General features: G+C 43.2%; 1 protein-coding gene across 1 annotated transcript; it reads right to left on the bottom strand.

Annotated features, from left to right (window-relative positions):
- Nucleotides 1-4,353: 4,353 nt before the first annotated feature.
- On the bottom strand, nucleotides 4,354-5,690 carry LOC133890426 (sex determination protein tasselseed-2-like). Its single transcript, XM_062330796.1, has 2 exons — nucleotides 5,521-5,690; nucleotides 4,354-5,393 (listed from the first exon to the last, which is right to left on the bottom strand). Exons 1-2 carry the CDS (start codon nucleotides 5,688-5,690, stop codon nucleotides 4,562-4,564), a joined length of 1,002 nt encoding a protein of 333 aa, XP_062186780.1. The 3' UTR covers nucleotides 4,354-4,561.
- Between the last annotated feature and the right edge of the window lie 6,017 nt (nucleotides 5,691-11,707).

Here is an 11,707-nt window from a genome sequence, read left to right on the forward strand (position 1 = left end):
TAGAATATTATCTTGTTGACGGTATCTATCCTCCATAGGCCACCTTTGTGAAGACCATTCAGAAGTCACAAGGCAATAAGAGAAAATATTTTGCCAAAGCACAAGCAGCGGTTAGAAAGGATGTGGAACGAGCTTTTGGAGTTCTGCAATCTCGTTTCGCCATTGTACGTGGTCCTGCTCGTTTTTGGGACCAGGATATACTTGGCCAAATAATGATTGCTTGTGTGATCATGCATAACATGATCATTGAAGACGAGCAAGATGAAGCGTAAGACTTACACCATCCCATAAACCCACACTAGAACTACATGAGTTCATTCAAACTTATCATGACATCACAGACAAGGAAACGCACTCTCAGCTTCAAACAGATCTAATCCAACACCTCTGGCAACGTCATGGAGATCAGTATTAACAATGTTTGATTCCTAGTCTTGGTTATGTATGTATGTACTCTTGTATTCAGTATGTATGTACTATTGTATTCGATATGCATGTACTCTTGTATTCGGTGTGCAACTATGAGTTCAAACATCCCAACGGTTCTAAGTTCGCAATGGTTCAAAGTTCCCAACATAGGTTCACACACAACATAATAGTTCAAACATCCCAAATATTACACACAACGAAATGGTTGAACCAACAGGAACATAAAACACAATATAGGGGTCCATACAAGATCAACCTGAGCCACTGCATCGGCGAGTCATAATCTCATTCTGCAAACTCCTATAGTACCGTTGTTGTGTCTCGGACATACCAATAATGTCAATAGCCATAATTCTCTCTTCTTCTACCATCCTCTTTAATTCCACATCTTGCTTGTTTACCTCAAGTTGTTCTTTCTCGGTTGCAACCCTTACTTGCTCTAGTGCTAATTTCTCTTGTTCTATTGCAACTGATTGTTTGTATCTCTCTTGTTCAAGTGCAAATGCTTGTTTGTATCTCTCCTCTTTCTTGAACTCTTTCTCCGCATCCATCTCTTTCTTCTTTGCCCACAGATTATCCATTGCATCCATGAACACAACATCTCCACCTTGGTGTAATTTTTCTTTCTCTTTTTTCCTTCCCAATGGCCGTGTTGACACCTCATATTCTGGAGTTGCCGCTCTACTATCATACGGGGTACTTGGAGAAGATGTACCCGGACTTGAATTGAGAGTGGTCTTTTATTTTCTTTTGAGAAGATTTTTGAGATGAGACTTGAGCCAACCTAGCAACCCATTTTGGTTGGGTTCTTAGGAGGTTTCAGCAATGCATGTACTGAAATGACTTATTATTCTTATCTTCGGACTCGAAGAGAGTACACGCCTACAAAATCTGTCCAAGGAAACATGTCACATTAAACTGACATAAAGTAATTGAGACATGTACCAAATTAAAGACATATATTCTAACCTTATCTTCAATTGTAACCGCCGTTTTGCCTACGCCCCTCAATCCGGGAAAGACAACCATCAAACTTGTACATTTTCTTATATGAGACCAACGATGCATTGGGGAACTTTGAGTGCGATCTGAATTGAAATCTTTGTTGGAGGGAAGTAGTCATAAATTCGCTTTCAATATGTAGATCGTGATTGGTCATTGCCTTGAACAGCATATATACTAATATTCAGCCATGCTGACAGCAATAATTCATCTTCCTTTTCACTAAAATTCTTCGATCTTTTTTGATTTGGTCTCACAGTGGGAGTCAATTCTTCAAATGGTGGTTATTGCTCCTCAGGTGGGCTAACCATTTCATTGTCTTCATCCTAATCTAGTCAATAGTTGTCACTAGACAACAAATTAACATAGAATCTGTCTATTCTTCCTATCAAATGCAATATGTTCAACAATGTGTGATGACTAATCAACTTTGGAAGCTTGAGCGTCGGACGTCTACCAGCTTACAAAGCCTTATCTGAAAATCATGTGAGTTTTTCGGTCATCACGCATAGACAAAATTCAAGTGGTTTTGTAGTTTACCTAGTAGGTGAACAGGCACCATCAGAACAACAAACCAAAAAGGGGCTTCGGTGCAAGCTAAAAAAACAATGACAATAATCTGTAGAGTAGATTCATGCTGGATTCTGCATGGAAGGTTTACATTGACATTTTCATATATGCTTCAGTATTCCAGTACAAATAATATAGCATTGTGTTACAAATTCAACATCACAAAATGCATTATGCTCCCTAGATTTAAAGTTCAATAAGCCTGCATGAGCTTCAGGAGCTCAATCCCATGCTGCTAAACCATCAAATGCCACACTTCACAACCGATTTGTGCAAGCTGCAATGTTTCTCTGCTACAATACACCAACCTAATAACCAACCTAGTCTCGATACCACCATGCAGGAAAAAAGGAGTGTCACAAATCCAATAGCAAAATGTAGTATGGCTTTATAATCGTAAGAGTTAAGAGACAAGCCCGTGCAATCTCAAAAAACTCAAATCGCAGGGTTCGGTCTCATCCATTTTCATCCCTACACAACGCCAAACTCCACTCAAGAAGCTAAAATTCTAAGGTTTCACAACAAAAAAGAGAGAAGCCCGTGGAAATTTAATTGAGCTGTAAATGGTTAAATTCTTCCTCTTACTCTCTCTTTCTGATATGAAATGACTACTGAATATGATTAAATTCTTCCTCTTGCTCCCTCTTTCTGATGCATTTGAAAGAAACTCGGTATAAATGAAATCAAAACTATGCAGCAAGCACAAATGTTCATTACCTCAGCTCAGCTGTGCGCCTAGACTAGTCTAGTCGCCAGCAGCAGGATTTGTCGTGCCCCTGAGGCCCCCACCGGTTCTCCATTCCCGCTCTTGTTCGCCCGTCGTAGGGCCGCCGCCTTCCGCCAACCAGCCCTTGTCCTGGCACCGCTGCTAGCCAGCCTATGGGGGGGGGGGGGCGCACGCCACGACCTAACCGCTAGCCAAAGCTGCCGCCCCACCTGCGAGCGGGCGAAGGAGGCGCGCGCACCATCTGCCGAGCGCGGGATCGACGATTTCGCCGATTGGGAGTGCGATTAGGGATCGCTACAACTTGCGAGCCGATCGGTGTTTTTGGCTTCGCTAGTTTTTTAGAATGCTTTTGAATTTCTGTTGGAGCCGTATTTTGAAACAGATATTTAAAACTTAGCTATTAGGATTGCTTTTGGGTATCTATTGGAGTTGCCGTTACTTTCTTGCCAGGCATGCTACTAACGCGTAGCATGATTCGAAGTATCTACAAATCTATCTACTACAATATATGTATATATCATGGCCACCTGCACAATATCAATGGAAAGTCAAGCTGTGTCTTGCTCCTACAGTTACAGTGTACAATACATGCAATCCCACTAAACTACTCGATTATATATGCACATCTATCGTTTCTTTAATTTGCAGGTGCACTAACAATTTAATTTTCACAAGTGTGATGGCCTGATGCATTGCGTGGCCATTGGAAGAATGGATACTGCAGGAATCTAGCTTCTTGCTGCATGCGTTTATTTTTCTTAGGAAAATATTCAGAACAGGCCAAGGCCAGCGGCAAAATCATCAAGTACGTGCTACTATTAATTTGTATGGACAATTTCCTTTTTAGCACTCATTTGACGGGTATTATATTCTCTCTTCCGCCACCAGCAAATTAAAACGGGCTTGTCTCTTTTGCCATCGTTCCGTTAGTGCTCTTTTTCTCTTTTGCCATTTCCGTCATGACCGTTAAGAAAAGACAGGAAACCCAAGAAAAAGTATCAACAAATTACCATAAAGTCAAGGAAATTACCAGAAAATCATAGAAAAGTATGGGAAATGAAGAAAAATGAAAGGAATAATATTATAGAGGCATGTGAAATATTTAGAGGGGTTCATGATAAATCTTCCACAAAATCTTTAAAGATTAGTGAGAAACTTACTATGGGAAAAATAGTTCTATCTTGCTAAGCTTTTAAAAATTTGAAGTGTAATATTTTCTTTATAAAAAATTTAAAACCTCTTCCAAAGGTGATCCTCAAAATTTCAAGTGTGGTCTAGAGGTTTTGTTTATTATTATTATTATGATGATGTTTCTATGATTTTCTTAACTTTATGGCAATTTCTTGATACTTTTGTTAAGTTTCCTCTTTTTTCTTAACGGTCAACTTGCGTTGACCTGACGGGCAATGGCAAAAGAGGAATGTGCACAAATGGAAGGATGGCGGAAGAGAGAATGCGCGTAGTGGTAAAAAGGGAACTATCCCTAATTTATAAAGAATGGTCCAGCACAAAGATACAACCACCCAGAGACGTTTGATCGGATACTGACAGCGACTCAACTGTTTGCATGTTGAGTTGAGACGCAAACAAGACACTGAAAACTGAACTCAAAAAAGCAAGCAGGACGACGACGATTAAATTACAAACACAAAATTAAGAAAACAAGCAGCAGATCGGAGGAGGGACCAACCAACTAACCAAGGGCAAAATGCCAATGCCCAAGCCACCCATCATCCACCATTATCATACGGACCGAGCAATCAAACCGAATCATCAGCAACACACATCGTTGATTCGATGTCACGCTCGCATTCGCACGGAGATCATGACGGATTACAAGCCGATGACGTTCCTGGAGGTGGTGATGCCGCCGTCGATGACCAGGTTGTGCCCGGACACGTACCTGGACTCGTCGCTGGCCAGAAACAGCGCTGCCTCTGCAATGCTCCTTGGCCTCAGCGTCGTGCCCTTGAGCGTCGCCATGCCACGCACTACCTCCTCCATCTTCTCCACCTCCTCCTCGCTCGGCACCGCTGCTGATGCGTCGCCCTCGTCGTCGTCGTCGTGCCGGCGCCACGCGTTGACCAGCATCGGAGTGGCCACGCCGAAGGGGGAGATACAGTTGACGCGGATGCCGTGCTCGCCGAGCTCGCAGGCCGCGTTCTTGGTGAGCCCCACCACGGCGTGCTTGGAGGCGGTGTACGCGTGGGGGCCCATGCCGCCCATCACGCCTGCGACGCTGGCCACGGACACGATGCTGCCCGAGCGGCGCGGCAGCATGGCGCGCGCCGCGTGCTTCATGCCGAGGGCGGCACCCAGCGCGTTGATGCGCAGGACGCGCTCAAACTCGGTGGCGTCCAAGGACGCGATGCGCTTGGCCGCGCGAGTCTGCCGGCCCAGCACCCCGGCGTTGTTGCACAGCACGTCCAGACGCCCGTGCCGCGCCACGGCGCGCTGAACGGTGCGCTCCACGTCGGCCTCCACGGACACGTCGCAGTGCTCGTAGCTGCAGGCCTGCGAGCCCAGCGCTGCGGCCAGCGCCTCCCCTCCCGCGTCGGCGATGTCGGCGATGACCACCCGCGCGCCGTGCTTGACAAACAGCCGAACGATCGCCTCCCCGATCCCCTGCGCGCCGCCCGTCACAATGGCCACCTTCCCCTCCAGCCTGCATTATATTATTCCCATATATAATAGATATCACCATGTGATCCAGTGCCAAAGATGACCACGAACTCCAATAAACCACGCAAAGAAACAAGTATATACACATGCATGTAAGTTGAATATATTACCTCTTGTCCACGGTGGCGGCGCCGCCGCTGTCGGTGACGCTGTCCTCCCGGGGGCAGGGGGTGGCAGTGACAGTGCCATGGATGGAAGAAGGTGGCAAGGTGATGTTGCTGCAGTTGGCGGTGGGCTGGTGGTGGGTGACCTTGTCGGGGATGTACTCGACGGCGGTCATGGCGGCGGAGTGATCTTGGAAGGAGGCAGCGCCGTGCATCGATCGACGGGCACGGCACAGCTTATGGCGAGGAGCAGGAGCAAGACTAGGAAGCTTAGCGTGGGAGGGGAGGCGCGGACCACGCGGTTGCATCGATCGATCACAGGATGATAGGATGGAGGGATGCTAGCTAGCTCTACCTGCGTATGTATATATATTCCAAAAAGAAAAGAGAAAACAAATCCGGTCGGGGTTGGACGCCGGCGTTTTGGCTCTTGTTCGTCTTGGACGCATCTTCTGCATGAGGTAGGGTGATGCATCCATACTCTTGTTCCTCGTGCCAGCTGTTAAATCAGGTAAATACGATATGAATCAAGATCGTATAAGGATCTTTCGATAAAGAATCTTATAGAATTTCTTTCTTAAAATAACGTTCTCGATATTTTGCTACATAACATATATATGTATGTTAGTATCTATAACGCCGCAGTTTATGGCATTTGTGCTATATATTCAAATGTATGTGTAATGAGGTCAAACTGTGGAATGGAACACACATCAAAATAGTCAGTCATAAAGTAGTTATATTCCAATTCTCCAATTTTCAGCTTCCATCCTTTTCTCCTAGCCCTCCCTCTTCTTTTGGTTTGTTTTTAGGTAATAATCTATCTTTCCTTTTGTACAGTGACATTTTGTTTCTTTATTTTGTTTTTTATAAATTTATGTTGTGGGATCTCCCCTATTGTTTCTCCATAAAACAAGTACTATGTACGGGAGCTCTCGAGATGCAACTAATGACCCAAGCTACGGTTTCCCTGCTGCCGCAACTGCTGGCGGCGGAGGTGACAACCTAACAACAACGTCCTCTCCAACACCGCCGGGAATCGTCGAGCCCCATAATAGTCCCCTCCATCGGGAATCGTCGAGCCCATTCCCACTCTCCCATCAGACGCCGTTGACCTCGTTCTAGCGCCTCAATAGGACATCGTTGGCCTCATCAGTCCCCACCTCTACTAGATATATGTCATTGTGACCTCCCCCAACTCAGTAGCCGCTTGGGTGACTCCCATGTCAACCTAGAGTCCATGTTCATCGCCATCGTTATCAGCTACCATTCCAACGGTGCCATCGATACCGACCGGATCCGCTAGAAGCCACTACCACACCCTCCCATACCTCCTCCTGTGAAAACTCGCCACTAAATATAGATATGGTGGAGAGGAGAGACAAAGTCACCTCGCCGCCGTACAGCTCCATCCCATTTGCCATTATAACGAAAATGACCCTATTAGATCATGATTGTGAGTTTGGTGATTAATGACAATATAGTCAATGAGACTAAAATGTTTGTCAAGAATATATGTTAGTAGGTCTCATGAATACAATACATCAAGAATCCATCGCAGCCGGGATAAAGTTTGGTTGAATTGGAGAAGTCCCATGAGATTTGTTCTCACCGGAAGGTCCGATGCTGGAAGAATTGCACTCACCGGAGCATTATGTCCAGAGGCAGTTTGCCTCACCGGATGATCGATGATAAAGAATATACACGCCGGAGCAATTCTGTCAAAGGGGTCTGAGTGGATTACACTCACCAGAAGGTCTAGTGATCAAGACAGTGCACACCAGAGGTTTCACCGGAGCATTTAACAGAGTGTGTAGAAAACTCAGAAAAGAAGAAGTTCTACACACTGGAAGGTCCAATGATGAAGACAGTACACACCGGAGGCTTCATCGGAGCATTTAACAGAAGGTGTGAAAAATCTAGAAAAGGAGAAGTTCTACACACCAGAAGGTCCGGTGATGAAGACAGTGCACACCGGAGTATTTTGTGCAGAGGAGAAATTTGGCGCGGTCTGGCTCAGGATAACTCCCCGGATAGTCCGGTTATGAAGAGGATGTATACACCAGAGTATCTGGTGTTCATAAGAACTCTGACTGGAGTTCTAACAGCTAGTTTCTGAGAATGTACACACCATATCTTACGGTGCTTGTACCTTTGTTAACGCCGGATCATCCGATGTTCACAGAATATTTGACCCGTTGGAATAACAGCTAGTCTGCAGGGTTGAGGCTATAAATACCCCTCAACTCATTCATTTGAGGTAGCTAGAGTCTAGATAAACCCTTGTACATATTAGAAGACATCTAAGCCATCCAAGAGCTTAAAGTATTTATCCAAGGTAATTAAGCACATTATTAACAAGTGATTAGTGCTAATAGGCTTAGAGAGAAGAGTTGCTAAGTGCTGCAACTTAGAGTGTGGATCAAGAAGTGATCTAAGCTTGTACATATTGGTACGCCGGCACCTTGGAGTCTTTGTGACTCACCGATAACTTGTTAACCCTCCGACTTGGTATGGAATGGTGACAAGAGGATTGTGCAGGGACGCGGATGCCCTTGTCTTTGTGACTAAAGCTCCGAAGTGAAGACGACGTATAAGTGACCGAAAGAGAGGTTAATGGTGAGACCTCACCTTGGTGGCTTAGTGGATCTTGTGCTTAAGGCCTTATCTTGGCGACTTGGTATCTCAAGAGCCGTGACCGGAAGAGACTTGACGATTGGGAGCATATCCTTTGTGGAGCTCCAATGTGGACTAGGGGTGGCTTGTGTGCCATCGATACCACGGGATAAAAATCTCTCATGCCGAGTTTGTCTCTCTACCTTATTTACGTTTCTGTATTTACTTACTTGCAATTTCCCTTACAATTATCTAATGTAGAAACACGGGGCCAAAGCTCTTAATATCACCCACAGTGTGAAAAAATAGATGGGGCATTATATCAAAAAAATGTCAGAGAAAAAATAGTCTCAAATTGACATATAGTATGGACCACGTCTTTCTGCAGTTTTGCCAGTTTGTTCTGATCGATGACCTTTTGTGAAATTACATTGAAGAACGAACATAGTTTTATGATTGAGTCTCGAACCTTATCGACAAAATACCTCTAATTATAACTAGAAGCATCTATGTTATCATCATGTGACAATCATAAGGCTTCATGCTAACTAACTTCTTATCTTTCATGTTTACCAAGCTCCTGATGTTGGAGGAGTAACCAGTCGGAACTTTGACATCATGCAAGCAACCACACAGGCTGATCTTCTCATCCCTGCTTATAGTGTAGTAAGTTGTGGGAAGTTTCTTTTTGCCATTGTCTAATTGTATGTAGTGTATGTCCTTTCTGAGGTTCATTTCTTTCAGGTCCAGTCGTGCATTTAGTGTATCTTTTGTTTTGCCGGATATGTCTAGTAAGGTACCAATCAAGCTATCAAACACATTATTTTTCACGCTCATGACGTTGACTACGTGTCGGACCATAAGATACTTTCAATAAGACAGCAACCAAAATATTGATATCTTTTTTCACATAGGAGCATGTTGCCTAGCCGAGATTTTTTGACTACCTGACCCCTTTCCAAGTACAACTCTAAGTATCTTTACATCTTAAATACCTATTCTTCAGTATGAATCTTCGGAGCTTGGCAATGCTCTACTGTCCTATCAAAAGCTCTTTTATTCTTACAGTACAGGTGATGCGGATGAAGGAACATACGGTGACCCATAAAAATTATTTTCCAACTGTTCGTCAGCCACCCTCTGTTTCCTTCAAGCACTGAACACATCCATTATACCTTTTTACAATCTGCCCTGATAAGTTAACAAGAGCATGCCAATCTGAATGGATCGTTACGAATAGCACCGTGCACAGGGAGTAATTCTCACATTTGTACTCATCCCATACATGTACACCATCTTTCCATAGTATAAGAAGATCTTCAACCAATGGTTTGAGTACACATCGATATCGTTGCATGGTTGATTCGGCCCACTAATCAGCAAAGACATCATAAGGTTCTTCCGCTTCATGCACATCCAAGGTGGAAGGTTGTAGATACAGAGGGTCACGAGCCAAGTGCTATAAGTACTTCTCATGTTGCCAAAAGGATTCATCACATCCGTACTCAATCCGAACCTTATATTTCTCACTTTATCTCTAAATTCCTTGTATTTGGAATCGAATCTCCACCATTGCTTACTATCAGCAGGGTGTCTAAGCATTCCATCTTTCTTCCATTATTCAGTGTGCCATCGCATCAGCTCGGCATTCGCTCTGTTAGCCTTGGCTCGTGACTCTGGTGAAGCCTCCAGTACTCACACCATCTATCACCAGACCATCCAGTATATACAACTACACCAGACAAACCATTTTGCAATCTCTCCTAGAAAACACTCTAGCAATGTCTACGATGTGCACATCCTCAAGCATCGGACCATTGGGTGAGCATACATATCCACCCTTTTGAAAACTTTCTAGAAAACAGTCTGGCAAACCCTTTGATGTTTATCAGAACCATCCGGCTAGTTCAAACTCACTTTTTTGAAGATTGCACTTCTCCTGTAAAATAGTCTGGTGTACACTCACTTGAACACCTGACCATCCGATAAACACATCAATTTTTAACCCTGAATTGAAATGCTCCGGCGTGAACTACATTTGAACACTGAACCATCCGATAAATGCATTTTTCCAGGCACAGAGACAGAAAACTCTAATTCTATTTTTCTCTCTAACTTTGATTAGTCTTAGACATAGACAAGCACAAACAAGCTTATACAATATCGAAATCATCAAACCAAATCAACAATTTTGTCAATCACTCATCACGTATAAATCAAGGCTCATTTCAACTTGTTTTCTATTTCTAGGAGGAGAAACGGGGTTTAACTTTGCAACGATAACTATTTAATCAATTCGGTGGACAGTGAAGATCGATCGAATCTGTCACATCTTCAAATATTTTAGAAGAGTATAGATTTTGTACAAATAAAGGCAATTTACAATCTAAAACAAGGGCATAGACTAATGATATATTAAGCAGATTTCGGACATCAATCAGAGATCGCACCAACAGTACACAAATGTTGACGTCGCTTATCGATCGATCTTAGCTAGCTAGCTGTTACCATACACACCTCCCGTGTTCTAGAAAAAAATCGTACCTAGCTAGCTGCCATGCACTAACCTACCTTAATTATAGGGATAATATATATATATATATATATATATATATATATATATAGTTGCAGCAAGCAAAAGGATCGATGGATATATATGCCTACGTGTGGGAATCATATCGGTTGGAATCTTTAGATTACGACCGGCCGGACTGGATTACGAGTACTACTCTACGTAGTAGGTAGTTACGCTACAGAGTGCAGAACGTACGGTACAATCACTCAAAACGTTTGACCTCGATCTCTTCTTTTAATTATATAGCCAACTTTGTGCATATCTGCACAGGTTGTTCTTTGTGCACCTAATATTTCCCCTAATTAGACAGTCATACTGGATAAAAGATGATGTATTAAGAAATTAAAGGAAGAAAGGAAAAAAAAAAGGTAATGTCTTACCTAAGACATTAATTTGGCACGCAATTCGACACATAGATATAACACAAAGTTATATTAGAGTTTGATCATATTTTTTCAACAATGGAAGCTCACGCTACCCATTATATTATAGCATGTCTATAAGCTATACCTACATTTATTGATTGGGCGTTATTATTATACATTATACATTGTGAGATTCATATCTATAATTGTGTCTAAGTGATGTAAAAGACATAGACATAAACAATAATTTCTTGCACTGGGAGTGGTCTAAGCAACCGGATTTGCCTTTATTGGTCTGCTCAGCTAGCTGTTAGTTGGTCAGAGGTCAAAATCATTCTTCCTCTCGATCTGTCAGCTTCGATCGATCTCCAACGGCGTAATTATATATTGGAAGAAGCTGACTTACTCCTTAATTGGCGTATGTATTGACTGCCATGCAAAAACTTGTTCTTTTCTAAGGAGAAACAATCGAGTCGGTAGCCACACGATCATGGCCAGGGGCTGGTTGTTCGTGGAATTTTCAGGATTTCGTCCTTTACAAAAACATTTTCTACATGAGGATCTTTGGGGAATCAATGTCCACAACTAGATTTTTTTTTATGGCATCATGACTATTTGTGCTGTTGTTCAATAGCAT

Source organism: Phragmites australis, chromosome 14 (genome assembly GCF_958298935.1).
Source record: "Phragmites australis chromosome 14, lpPhrAust1.1, whole genome shotgun sequence".
In the NCBI taxonomy this organism is placed as follows: Eukaryota; Viridiplantae; Streptophyta; class Magnoliopsida; order Poales; family Poaceae; genus Phragmites; species Phragmites australis.

Coding starts and splice junctions, on each gene's coding strand:
- LOC133890426 (XM_062330796.1), bottom strand. CDS start 5,690: ATGACCGCCGTCGAGTACATCCCCGACAAGGTCACCCACCACCAGCCC. Junction 5,394..5,520: donor GCCGCCACCGTGGACAAGAG/GTAATATATTCA, acceptor AATATAATGCAG/GCTGGAGGGGAAGGTGGCCA.